The sequence below is a fragment of the Antrostomus carolinensis genome, unplaced genomic scaffold (assembly GCF_000700745.2).
Source record: "Antrostomus carolinensis isolate BGI_N321 unplaced genomic scaffold, ASM70074v2 scaffold2122, whole genome shotgun sequence".
Lineage (NCBI taxonomy): Eukaryota > Metazoa > Chordata > Aves > Caprimulgiformes > Caprimulgidae > Antrostomus > Antrostomus carolinensis.
In genome coordinates this window covers 84,217-98,619 of record NW_010297366.1, presented here as the reverse complement: position 1 = coordinate 98,619, position 14,403 = coordinate 84,217, and the positions used below count along the sequence as shown (strand labels likewise).

Sequence of the window (14,403 nt, the reverse complement as noted above, 5' to 3'; positions counted from 1 at the left end):
AAGCAGGGAGAGCTGGGCCAGAGGCAGAGCGCTGTATGCAGGTGGGTTGGGGTGGAGAGGGGGATAGTGGAGGAAGACATTACCCCAGATCCACTTCCATCCCTGGGTAAGTGTGCTCCTGAATGGTCCAACACAGCTCCCTGCATCCCTCCAAATAAATATTTATAAAAGAAACAGTGGTTAGAACTTCCCATTTTTCTGGTTCCCTTCTCAATTGAACTTAGCTTGCTGCGGAACAGATCCTTTTAGCTTCCTTATTTCCCTCTTTGGGAAAGTACTGTACACAGAAAATGGCAGTGCTGTCGCTGTGGGCTCTACAGGGCCCAAGTTTTGTGTCGCAAGGTTTTGCTTGGGGCTGCAGGGTTCTGCTGTACATGGGAACACTGCGAGGGATTTCCATGGGTGTGATCCCATGTGCAGGATGCCAGATGCACAGCTCTATCTGAAGACATCGCTTTGCAGTCCCTCCAGCCCAACACCCTGACTGACTACTTGCCTTGGGTGACCAAGCAAAAACTGACAAATGTTTTCTGTGAAGGATGGTGCTCCCTGGAGCTGGAGGATGTGCCACTGCCAGCTCAGATGCACAGCAGCAGCTTAATGCCACCCTGCTGTCTTGGGGTCAAAGCCTGCAGGGGTTCAGAGCACAGACTGCAGCACTTGCTGAAATGTGGTTATGGATTCCAGGTGTCACAGATAGTTTGTTGGGGTTTTTTTGTTTATTGTGTTTTGTTTTGTTTTTTTTTCCAAACCAAGGTTTGATCTTTAATAAGTGTTTTTATTTGCATATGCTAAATGCTGGTTTGTTACAGGCATACTGTATTTCTTATTGAATGGACCTTTTGCTGGGCACTGACACGCAGTCTTAGGGGAAAAAAAAAAAACAATTACTGATGAAAACTGTTTTTGGTGGAGGGAGTTATAGCAGAAACTCTGGAATGATGTGTGGCTTGCTTTGTGTGGACTTACTGTATCAAATGCTTTGTAGTTTTTGAGTTTGCTCTGAAAGCATAGCCCATGCTGTTCCAGATCTTTCTCTTGTTCACATTTCAACCTGACTTTTACGGTTTCTTGCAGGCCAGCCCTCCAGATCTCTATATTGAAAGATTTAACGTAGCTCTTGGACAGTATATGGGAGCATTGCAGAGCATTGTGCCTCTTTTCATATATATGGTAAGTTTTAGAAAATTCTTTTCAAATAAAGTGTGTCTGTACACAAGATGCTGAATGAAAGTGAAAAGAATAAAATGTGAGGCTGTAATTACTTTTAATTTGCAGAACTTACGATTCATGCCTGGTTTTGCTACCTGCCTAACAGTACTGATCAAGTTGTGTGGGGAGAAGGAGGGGTAGCCCTGCTTTTAAATGTAGTGTTTTGCAATTGGTTTCTGCCCTAGTAGTTCTTTCCTGGGAGTGGGGGGGCATGATTTTTATTTTGATTGGAAAAAGTCTTCCCAAATAATTAGGTCATTATTTATCTCTTTGAACAGAGATAGTTTATTGGCTTGTTATATGTTGGCTTGGTAGTTTGGGCAGGTTACAAAGATGATTGTTTCTTGCTTTTAAATTGCCCAGATTCAGACAAGACAGGAAGAAGTGTCTCTTGGAAATGTCTGTGTCAATTGATAAAGCAATTTAGAGCATTAACTGGATGAAGACACACTTAATGTTCATAGCACTGAACCTGTTTGCAGACATTCAGAAACCATGGGCTAAAAGTGTTTGTTTTGCTGATTTTGTAATTCATGAAGCCTTCTATGCCTCTGAAGAAGTTTATAATTTGCATCGTTTTTGTCCAACTGCCAAGACTTTCATTGCCTTTATTTTTATGGTAATGAATAAACTAAGCTTGAAATTTGTCCTCCCAGAAACCGTCCTTGCATTGACATCACTTAGAATGAGGAGTGCTGTGTATCTCATTGTTTCTTTTTTAGAGTTTGAGGCTAACTGATATTTAAACATAGTAAAAATGGTTAATAAGTAATAAACAAACCTGGAAAAGGAATAATTAGATTTTTTTTTAATTGAGAACACATAGAAGTGAAAATACTCTTACCATTTTAAAGGTTAAGCCTCTTTAAAGCATGACTAGTGATTTGTTCAGGCAATAAAATTCTGTTCCTGCAAACACTTTCTCATTTAAGTGACTTAATTCAGGTTAGGCCTGCGAGTTAGTGGCTTATGTGTTAGTTCCTGTTCCTGCCAAATGTAGTGCTCATTTGGCTCAGCTATAGGTGGTTTTGAAGGCTGATGTCAAATCAAGTCTTATACTTTTTCTCTGAAATAATTTATTAATCAGTGTTGTGCACGATGTGGAAAGTATCTTTAGAGAAGTCAGGATGAAAAGTGTTTTCCTCTCTTGGATTTTTTCTGTGTGCATTTGGAAGTACTTTTATGTACAACCACGCTTGCCATTTTATGTTGTAGCATCTAATCAAGTTTTCTCTCATGCAGCAGCAGTAATTTCCTTTATTTAGACAAGAAAATACAATTTAAAAACAATTTCACGAGGTGAAAGCCTAATTATTCTGCAGTATAAATTAGAGCTTTGGAGTTGCTTTAATAGATACTTTCAGCGTATTAACTGAAGAGGACTAAGTTGTTGAACTCTGCCTTTTTATCAGAGATGGCAGGTCTTTCCTTTTGAGGTAGTGATGTGGCTGCTTTAATCAGACGTTTCCAAGGCTGTTGAGTTACACTGATAAACTTTGTTCTAAAAGGATAATTATATTGTTGCTTAGGAAAACTTTTAATATGCATTAAATATTTTAAAATCTGGGAAACCAAGGCAAACCTAAAGGGTTTGTGTACAACTGGAACATGATTTTTGTCCCTTGGTGGCCAAAAAAGGCATTGCCTTCAGCTTAGTCCTGTGTGTGTCGATATCAACAGCAGCACTTTTCTTTTTCCTGGTATGTACCAAACCATATTCTTGTGAATGGTGGGAATAAAGGAAAGCTGTTTCCTTAACCTGCTTGTGTATGATGACCAAGGTGTGTTTCAAGGCTTGTCTTGAGTTATGGTTGAGAGAGCTGACTTTGCAATTGAGGGAGTTTTCTTTTTTCCTTCTTTTGCTTGGAGCGCTATTGGTTTTCTTTTTCACTTAGTGACGGAGTTTTTTCATTCTTGTGCTGCTGCAGTGGACTTTTGGGTCTCCATGCTTTCTTGAAAACACTTTTATCCCTCCAAAATTCTGTGGGTTTAAAATCCTTCAAAAAAATTCTGGGATGTAAAAGGAGATAAAGCAAATTAGAACTGGAAGTCAGTTTAGCACACAGTGCTTTATTCCTAAGAATGATTCCTAGTGAATAACTGTTTGCTTTGTAAATCTACATGAAGTTGTTCTGGATGCTTACAGATCATACATATGATAGTATGCTGCACACGTGAATGAATAAAAATTATATTTCCATTCAAGAAAAATTAAAAACTATAATTTAGGTGACTTTTTTTTTTATAATAGGTTCTCACTTGTTAATTATACCTGGAGCTGAAAATCTGTTATTTTTGTGGCATGAAATGAGCCCAACATTTGTGAGCACTGTGGTTTTAAGATAGTTAAGAATGTTTTCATTGCCTCTAAAATATTGCTGTTCTTACTGGGTGGTGTTGCACTTTGTTGCTTATCAGCTAGAGGGCATTTTGTCTATACACAAATATATGTGAGTATATAGTTGCGGATGAGATAAGTGCTCTTATATACTCTTGGGTTTTTTTTTTTTTTTTCAAGTATTTATTGTTCTCCTAATAATATTATCACAATTATGTGTCTAAACATTTGCGAATTACTTTATGATATGGTAGTTTGTAGAAGAAATGCTTATATGATATCTGACTTTCTCAGGTGTTGATATCTGCTTACTTTTTACCAGTCAGTTAGACCTTTAGGTGACTTGGCACATTTTTCAAGAAATACTGGTACAGCCTAGATAGTGACATCTTATCTGGGAAATAGAACTGTTTTTGCACTAGCAAGAATGGGGAAGGTGAGTGCTCTTCTGCTATCTCATTTTAACACTGTGGACTGAAGTACTGTGGTTAGGTGATTTTTCATCATCTATTTAAAAGCATGGAAGTGTGACATCTCTTTGGAAAGGTGTTTCCAAGTTAGCAAACGTGAAGAGAATTTTACAGTTGTTCCATGTGTAAGTACTGTATTGTAACTCTTCTTGGGCAATGAGCTGGTGAAGGATCTAGAGAACAAGTCCTATGAGGAGAGGCTGAGGGAAATGGGGTTGTTGAGCCTGGAGAAAAGGAGGCTGAGGGGGAAACATTCTGGCTCCCTCCAACTGCCTGAAAGGAGGGTGTGGAGAGGTGAGGGTCAGTCTCTTCTCTCAAGTAACAAGTGATAGGATGAGAGGAAATGGCCTCAAGTTGCACCAGGGGAGGTTCAGATTGGATATTAGGAAAAACTTCTTTCCTGAAAGGGTTTTCAGGCATTGGAACAGGCTACCCAGGGAAGTTGTGGATTCACCATCCCTGGAGGCGTTCAAAAAACGTGTAGATGTGGTGCTTAGGGACATGGTTTAGTGGGCATGGTGGTGTTGGGTTGACGGTTGGACTTGATGATCTTGGATCTATTTTCCAACCTTAATGATTCGGTGATTCTCTTTGAAACTGCTGGGGGGTTTTTTGTTGCTTTTCTAGTTATGAAACTTAAGGTGTAGGCATTCCAGCTCTGGAACAAAGGAAAGCATCATAGTCTGCGCGTGTTGTTGCCAACTGCTTTTAATGTAAGAAGGTCTGGAGGGTGAGGAAGGAACAGAGTTATTTCCTTAGCCAGGTACATCTCATCTGTCGGCTCAGAAGACTCAGTTGTTTGATATTATCTGGTTTGATTCAGGTCAACAGACTTGTACTGAGATGCTCTGGTGGCTCCTGTGTGTTGCACCAGTGGGTATGTGGTAGTATGTGGTCAAATAACTCAAGGTGGAAGTGGTTTAGGAAGTTGGGTCTGATGAATGACTGTAGCTTAACACTTCCTAGAAGATGTATACCTTCAGTTTCTGTGGATTTCTGTTGCAATGGCAAGTCACCATTGACTAAAAATATTAGAGATTAAATCAGTGTGTTTCTTAGAAGGCAGGTTACTCTGTCTGCAGAGCCTTTCCCTCAATCTCTGATCAAAGAACAAGCCCAGGTGAGGGAGTTACTAACTTTTTTAAAAACATCTTTAAGATTGCTGTCCATCACTGCAACAAACATAAACTTCGATAGGAGCATGTCTTCAGCCCTCAGGTTGCCTTTGTTCTAACAGGTTCAGTATTCATTAAAGGTAAATAACTGCTGCTGAATGCTTGCCTTGAAAATGTGATTTCTGCGTGAATGGTTTATTATACAGCATGTGTATATTTTTAGTAATGGCCAAGAGAATGGGTTTCACCAAAAAAAAAAGTAAAGATTGCTTTAATAGTGTTCTGAGGGTTTGTTCCAATTATGTTAAATGCTTTAGCGAATAGGAGAACAACTTGATTTAAAGTGTGGAAAAACCTTTCTCCCTTAAGATATCCTTTCTTCTAGTAAATCTCTTGGATAAGTGTTCCAGTATGTTCTTTTTGATTAAATTGATTTTCTATTACTGCATCTGCTTAACTCTTTTACAGAAGTTGTCCAGATGAATTCACTTGTTCTGCTTCCATGTTAGTGTTGTAACTATAGATTTATCTTGAAACAATTACTTTTTTCCAGCGTTTAAAACCCACATATGACTAAAATACAGACAAGAAACCTTACTATTAATTGCAGGCTGGGAAGTGAAGAATAACACCAAATAGTACATTAGTTATGGAGCCCCTCAAGTAACTCATGAATAGAATTCCCTTTGAGGGTTGAAGAGATTAATTTATTATTAATGCTGAGTGGGTCAAGATAATTGAATCCTAAAAATTTGAATGTAGTTCAGTTTTGTATAGGTTTGCATATATCACTTATTTCCACAGCTGATTAATTTTGAGTATCTATCCTCTGAGACTGGCAATGAACCACACAAGTGGATAGCTGTCCTGATGATTTCTTATTGTAACATATCTGTTTTAATGGCTTAATCACTTTCAGACATTGGTAGAAATGTTTTCTTTTGTTAGAAATCTGATGTACAGCCCTATTTTGGTGTTAGTGTGTTTATAAAGTTCAGAAATGAAGTGTTTTTTCTACAACCTCCCCGGTCTGGATCGATACAGAGATACTTCTGTGGATATAAATTAAAAAAAACCAAAACCAAACCAAACACCAAAACCAAAAGCATGTCTGTGTGTATGTGGGTTTGTTACCAATAGTGCCACATGTATTCTTCATTTTAAATATGTCTTTTTTTTGTTGTACAGAAATGTTCTATATAGTATACATGCAGTCACCAAGGAAGCACTTTACAGGTTAAATAGTCTATAGCTGTAAAATTTGGAACTATTTTTACTCAGGGAAAAAGGTAAGTTTACTTTATTTGCTATTATGAAAAAAAAACTTGAAAACTGTCTGTCTTCTTATTTTGCAGAATAAATTTTACATAGAAACCAAGCTTAACAGAGACTTAAAAGATGACCTTATAAAGCTGTTTACGGAACATGTTGCAGAAAAGCACATTTACAACCTAATGCGTGAGTAAACCTATTGAATTTTTCATATAATGGGAGTCTGGAAAACCACAGTGCTTTCAGGTATTGCAGAAATCCACAGCAATAGGGAGCAAATGGCAAATTATTTCTGAACTTAAATACAAATCCATTTTTAAGGCATCCATATGGAGAAATGTGGCACACATACAACTTTTTCAGAACTATGATTTTGTATGGAGTCATGGTTTTCTTGAGTATCTGAAGGAAAATATATATAGATATCTATTTCCCCTTATGACTTGAGATCACAAATGCTTTATTGTCCTGGTGCTTAGACCGTTACTCTTTTAATTTTACAGCTATCATTAAGAATGTGGTGTGGTGAAGGAATTGTGATACCACTGGGGTTATTGTCATGGTGTACTCGAGTACTTCCTGCTAGTTAGTGAACTGCATGACCCTGACAGCAGTTTCTCTGTTCAGCTGATGGGTTAATGCAAATAGAATCTGCTTGAAGTGATAACTTCCATTAAGTGCTCTGTGGGTAACTCCTGTATAACTTCCTTAAGTGCTCCTGTGGGTAACTCCTGTGGTGAACTGCTGAGTTTGCCTGCAACCTGCCGCCATCAGCGTGTGTTTGTGTGAGCGTGGGGACCTTGGTACTGGCCTCCTTAGCACCTTGAGAGGACAGTTGGCAAAGACAGAGATAATGGAATGTGGAGTTCAAACTGGAAAAGTTTGCATAGTGGTGAGAAGCTGATGACCAGTGTGCTGGGAGAATGGCATTTGCAGGTGCTTTGTGCAATTTCTGCAGGTTCCTGTGCACCCTGTTGAGTTGAGTATCTACCCTGGTGTACTCCTTTCTGCAACCCAGCCCTGCTGCAGTGTCTCTGCTTTCATCTAGCTGCTCCTCTCTCTCCTCTGAAACAATTGCTGTCTGTACACTAAATAGCGATCAAATGATGGGTGATTAGAGTCGAGTGTATTTCTCCTTTAGACTTTCCTTGGGTAGTAATGCCCTTTCCTCTCCAGCAAAGGACTGGGGGTTAGGAGCTTTGCTGTGTTTTTTAGGGTCACTGTGAGTTGGCATCCCAGGAGAAAGGTGACTGCTCTGAGGCCAGGGAGCCTAGTGCCCTAGAATGATGAGAGATCATCAGCTCTGATGCCATCTTGTTCTTGCTATCTGGAAAAGTCTTCCTAAGAAGAGCTTTTAGCCATGTAGCAGATCAGATCACCTTGGAAATAGCAGGACAATGAGGAATATGCCCACCCATGGACCTGATGTTTTATTTTGTGCCAAAGGTGTTAAATGATATTGTGAAACCTGGTAAGATGACTTGTGCAGCAGGATCATGGAAAATTCAGCTGATGTTGCCTTAAAATGAAATACATTTTAAGTGTATGCATTTTTCAGGCAATGAAAACATTCATGTGATTTACTTCCCCCCTCCACCAAATTACAAGGCAAAAGTAACACTAGTCCAATCTTTGGAGTGTGAGTAATCTCAGATGTGTATTGCTCTGTAATTAGTTTTCTATGGATGATAATATAAGAATCAAATAGAAATTGCAGATGAACTATTGAAAGACAAAGACCTGTGGTTGTATGTTTATGTATGAATCTGAAATGCTCCTCCCCAGCTCTCTGTTAGTTGCAGAATTACAGTTAAAAGAAAACAAACAGAAAGCTGTCACTGTGTTGCTGTATATGGGATCTGTTGTTTAATTAGCAGCTTCCTGGGATTTCATTTCAGTCTTACCATCAGTTTATTAAAACTAAGTTATTTAGTTTTATATTACTCCTAAGTAAGATAATATATACTGGCATATATAAACTCCTAACTGTGATCAGACTTGGTTAAATCTTGGATAATAGGATCTTTAAATTGAGTTAAAAGTATGCCTAAATAAAATTCTAAACTTGCTAACTGATTCCTGGGAAATAATTGAAGACATGTAGCACGTGACATAGTACTGCAGAGGTGCTGAAAAAGTTCTGGTGGTGTATTATTTTCTGCCTTTCTCAGCTGTTCTTTCTAGCTCACTGAAATTCAGGCTATAATACATAAAATAATACCTTCATTTTTGGAAGTGTAAGGGCTCTATGAAATTAGGATGTAAGGCAGCATTTGTTATTGACTTTACTTTTCAATGTCATTGTCAGTGTGTGGTGCTGTTTCCTGATATTTAATGTTGATTTGGTTCAACAGAAGAGTGTTTTGGTATTATGAGGGGGGAAAAATAAGGTTTTGAGTGGGTATGCTTAGGAAATTAAAAGCCAGTGAAATTGTGATCTATATAGAAAAGTGGAATCCTGGGGCTGCTTTTTAAAGAGATGCTGCAGCTGCCATTTCAATAAAAAACAGCATGCCTTCCCTCTATTTTAAAAAAGAAACAACAAAATCAGTTTAATCAGTTTGTGGTCTAGACTCAGAAGACAAGAATAAAATCTGCTCTTTCTCCTGAAATTTGTTGCTATGTTTTTTGTACGAGGGGCTTTTTGCTTGTAGTATCTTGTCATTCTGTCAGAGCCTGAAAGCTGGCATTTTTTATTTGAAGTTGTTTTCAGGAAGGACTCTAAGTACATTTCAGGTTCATTTGATTTAAGAAAAAGTTCCTGTTCCACTTCAAAAGATGGGGAAAAAAAATCAGAAAAGCAGTGCAGCACAGATCTCTTCCTTAGTGTTTGATCTTGCTCAAACTCCCACTGCCTGAGTCAGCCCTAGTCCCTGTGCTGTGTGGTTGAAGGCAGGAAGATGCAGAAAGAACTCCTGGTACAATGGTCTCTGTGGTGAGAGCACTTATCTGAGCACTTAGTTGCAGAAAATAGTGTGATTAAGATGTGAATTCATTATTTACAAAATAAATATCTCCTAAGTGAGCTTTACTTGGACAAATTTTGCCCGCACACACACTGATTTGGTTCAATATTTTTTTTTGATAGAGGAAATGTGTTTTTTGGAAAAAAAAAAAGCTCTTTATCTAGAGCACTTTTGAGCAGTTAAATACATAAAAAATGGTATAATACACAGATCCATGAACACAGTTGTATTTGTGAAACACTTTTACACTCACACATATTTATCAAGTCAATGCTTTTCAAATTAAAGTGGATACATTTGAACTAAATGAATATAACCTGATGATTTTCCTTACAAAGCCAAAGCTGGCTTTTGCTGATAAGACTGCTGTCTTAAACAGCCTGGGAGAAGTTGCTGTGTGCAGAACTACTTAACTGCATGTAACAAGTGAAGATACAGCATCTTATTTACAAGAAGCCTCAGAAATGGGAGGGGGAAGATGCAGGTAATACCCCCTTGTCACTAGGGAAGAGGTGGTGGAAAGTGTCTTTGTTCCTGCTAGAGTCCTGCATGAGATGACTTGTAAGCAGAAAAATTTAGAAATACATGTTTTCCTTCCTTATGCAGCCACTGTCTCTTCTAGTAGGTTAGACCTCTGTTTCCTGGACTACGATCTTTGTGCCCTGGAGACATCCTGCCTCTTCTTGTGTCTAGATGAATGGTGATTATTGCAAACTTATCTTCAGTGGTGAAAATGAATAAGATCTCCTGAAAATCTCTACTTCTAGTACTTGCAGTAGGTAAAATTCAATGGCAGCAAAAATTTGCAAATAACTACTAGTCTTCTCATTTTGGATATTGGCAGCTTAGTGCTCAAAACAAACTTGCTTTTGTATCTAACAAAAGAGAATAGCTATTAAGAGCATATTGTTGTATACAGTGATGTTTGTGGGGCAAGTAGGATGTATCAGATGGACTTTTTCCCTGCTCTAATTCGCTTTTCTTTTTTCCTGCCTCTATTTTGACATCTGTCTCAAATGATCTGCGTATGAGAAGCAAACTGTCATTGCCTTGACCTACAAACTGCAGAGAAAATCCCCTGAAAAGAGGGGGAAACACTCGTTATTTTTCAGCCTCTTACATTACCCTCACCCTTTTTGTATGCTTCCCTTTTGGATTTACATTCAAGAAGTTGTTCTTCTTTGTGCTTCTCATTTCCGTGTCAGATCTCATGCTTGTGTTTCATAAGGAAATAGCAGTTAGTGCAGTTAGTTTCATAAATTAAATTGGTGCAGCCCAGTGTCCTGATCTTGCCAAAACACATAGGGCGTCATATAGATTTGGTGCACCAGAATTCTGACGACCATGGATTTATATATTGAAAGGTATGTGCTATGTAGGAAGAGCTGAAGGTTTCCTTGCACAGTTTAGGCGATGTTCACATTAATAAGTGGTGTGGTGTAAAGGGAGCAGATCTACAGAGTATGAAACCACCTACCTCTTGGTGTTGAGGACCCAATGTTCGCCTTTACATGTGTTTTGGAGAGTTTTATTTCACGCTTGCTAATGTCTGGTCCTGTGGACAGAATGCCAGTTTGGGGTTTGAGCCCATCTGGTTTTATCTTGCCCAAAAGAAATTAAGTTAATATGCTTCAAGGCAGCTCTGTCGTATGAACCAAGGCGCAGTACGTGGTGTTGATCAGTGAATTTGCTTCAAAAGCACATTTCTAATCTGAACTAAAGCATTAATATAGAATCTGGCCTTAAGCATTTGAAATTACTATTCTTTTTTCTTTGAGACACAGAATGTCTACTGTGATGGCAGAAACAATATGTTAAAAAAAAAAAAAGTCCTATTCAATAGCTGAGCCTCATTCCTTCTGTAATATATTTGATTTTGCTCAGCCCTTAGACATTGCTTTGGTTACTTTTTTCCTTAAAGTGTATAAAATCAGTATGAGAAGAAAAACTGCACAACCTCGCTCTGCTGCCTTAATAAAGCTATGCTTCTTGATTTTCAAGTTTAAGAATGATACAGAAAGATGAAATGGTAGATTTCTAAAAAGGAATTTCTTTATAATCAACCTACGTGTCTGGGTAGGTAAAATGAAATGAGAAGATTCCTTCCTGAGGGCCTTAAATATAAAGCAAGGTGGCAGAGCACTAGGAGAAAACTCCAGTGTATTTGTACCAGGCTAAAATGGGGTGATTTCTGTTAAAATTCCTCAACAACAAAAAGCTAGTTTACTTTTTTTCCCAGCTATAAAGCTGTTGAAATACTATCTTTGGACAGTGAATGTTTTTGGGGCAGGGTTCTATAGCTTAAAGGAGGCTTTGTATAGGGGTAGGGAAGGGATTCGTTTATTATCAAGTTCTTTGTTAAAAGTAATTATTTAAGTTGTTTGTGCATCTACAGGATTGTGAATCTGTTCAGTGTTTAATTTCTGGCTTACTCTACATAGGCAGATAGTTTAATTACATTACTCCCACTTTAAATTCCCATTCTAACCTTAAAACAACATTTTTCTTCCTTCCTGTCTTCGTTCCAAATGTTGGTAGACACAGATAATCGATAGCAGTATGTTCCACTTCTTTTCCAGCGCATGGGGAGTGTGCTGGGGCTCTGCTCTTGCAGGATGATCAATTCCTTCTTCTTCAAAACACTGAACTGGCACATGAATGTCAGTCTGTTCTTCGACCTCAGCAGGTACCCCTGCCCTCTCAGGGGCTGTATGGGATAGCTTTTGCAGCTATTAATTTTTCTTACACCCTCTGTGTTCTGTAGATCTGATGTTATAATTAAGAATAACACACTCGCCAGTTTAATCTTGGTATCACTAATACTGAAGTGGTGGCTGTAATTAACAGCTAAGGGCTAAGTAATTGTATTGTAACCGTATTGGAAATAGTACTGTAACTGAGTATTATAGAATACACTCGTATTCTTTAAATAACACTTAATCTACACACGTATTTTGTCACTGAACTAAACTTTTCATCAAAGAACTAGGTTATTTTTAAAAGTTTGCAGCTATGTTTCTTATTTTTCTTGTTTCATGTTGATTAAGTTGTAGCACCTCAAAGTAAGGAAATTCTTTTAATTGGAAAATATAGTCTCAAATAATGACTGACACATTTAATCTGGCTCCTTGGTAAAGAAATAGGAATAATGTTCCCATTTCAATAAACCTTCATAAAATTGTAAATGTGGAAATATCACCTTATTTTCCAATTACAGGAGTCTAAAAGTCTATAGTTCTACATTTATAGCTTTGTTTTTCCTATTCTTATTACAACACTGAATATTTTCCATGTGATTAAGCCTTGGAATTTTTATTTTGTAGCATTTTTGTTAGTTACTTAATAAAGTTTTTGGGCTGTGTAATGAATATTTTAAAAATAATCTGCCTTTATTAAATGCCTGGTGGCAAACACTTCGTAATAAATACAATTTATGTGGGTTTTTTTTCTAGTCAGTTATAATTCATGACGAAGTCATGAAGAATTTAAGTTGCTAAAAATTATTTTTAGTTCTGATTAAAGGAAAATAAAAATGCAGAACCACAAGGAGTCTGATAGAACTGCAAATGTGAGGGTTAAGCCAGAGGGAAGGCTGGTTTTCGTGCAGAAGGGTTTGGACGTTCTAGATTGATAGTTAACATGTAAAAGTTGTGCTTGGGTTAAAGTAATGAAAAGGTAATATATGATTAAATTGACTGATTGATTATCAGTCAATTTAATAATAAATAGTAGGTAAAAAAAACCCCAAACAAACAACAAACCCAATATGCTAAAGAACAAGAAAAAAACAAAGCAAACAACGAACCCCACACCCAAAACAACAACAACAAAATCCTCAAACAGAACACAAAAAACCCCCTACAAAACCAAGCAACCTCCCAAGAAACCTCAACCCAAACCAACAGCAGCAGAAACCTACGGCCATATGTTGGGCGCCAGCCGTAGCTGTTCCCTTCCCATTTAATTGCAGTTGGCCTGTGGGGTTCAGTCAAGTGCTTTGCATGGGCTGGATTTGGGAGTAAAGGTTGGGATGCAGGAACCATGTGCAAGGTGAGTCTGATGTTATCACACAGAAGTAGATGGCTACATGTGGTCAGATGGACCCGATATAATTTAACTGAGTGAAGTTAATTTATTGTACTATAGATTTGAGTAGATGTGATCTGATGATATTGCTACAGGGCAGAACTGCCGGGTGAGCCTGTGCTGTTAAGGTTTGTTTAGCCTGTGCCCTGGTGATGGCTCCATCGTCGTTCCTGTGCACCCCTGTGTTTCTCACAGTTGTGCAAGGGCTCAGGTTTTATGGAAATATCAAAGTTGTTATTCTGCAAGATAATATAAGTGTTGCATATATATTGGGATTAAGTACTGAAGAGCACACTTTGTACAAAGGGATAAAGATCTCTGGAATACATTTGTTTTATTTTGTACTTTCGTTAAGCAATCAGTTCTGCTTCTGTTGGAGACTGGAGAGCAACAGCTGACTAACGCCTTAGTTGTGGGAGCTGTTGGAGTTGCTTTTAATGGGAATACATTGTATATAATTACTTTTAAGTTCATTGTTGAATAATTACAACTTTGAACACATCTGCCTAAGCCATGCTTATGTATGATTTGTCAAATTGTCTTACTTTGAAGTTCTGTTAGATTACTGCAAAGGGAGAAAAAAAACCTTGTGTACTAACATGCAAAAGTTTCGCTGTCCTGCCAAAATAATGACACCTCTGCCAAGCAAAATAAATCTATTTTGAAAAAAAAAAAAAAAAGATTTTTAGATTCTAAAGATTCTGTAAAGATTTTTAGAATAGCTAACTCTTAGCTGTTGCAAGTGAATCTTGAGTTATGAACAAGTGAGTCTGAACTTGCATCATCTGCTACTCCTGGAATTAGTGGGGTCCTGGGTCTTGCCCTAAGTACCCCAGTGTAATTACAAAGTAGCTTAAACCTTCATTGAGGGACAAGGTTCTTCAGTGTTACCCTGCAATAATGAAGTAACATTAGTAAGTAAGGGGATCTGATCAATGTCTATA

General features: G+C 37.9%; 1 protein-coding gene across 1 annotated transcript in view; it reads left to right on the top strand.

The window, feature by feature from the left end:
- Positions 1-14,403, top strand: part of CACUL1 (CDK2 associated cullin domain 1) — a 42,531-nt gene that overhangs the window by 14,355 nt on the left and 13,773 nt on the right. Inside the window, exons 3-4 of the mRNA XM_010162070.2 lie at positions 1,078-1,173; positions 6,491-6,593. Of these exons, the coding sequence (XP_010160372.1) occupies positions 1,078-1,173; positions 6,491-6,593 (199 nt within the window). The remainder of the gene's footprint in view (positions 1-1,077; positions 1,174-6,490; positions 6,594-14,403) is intronic.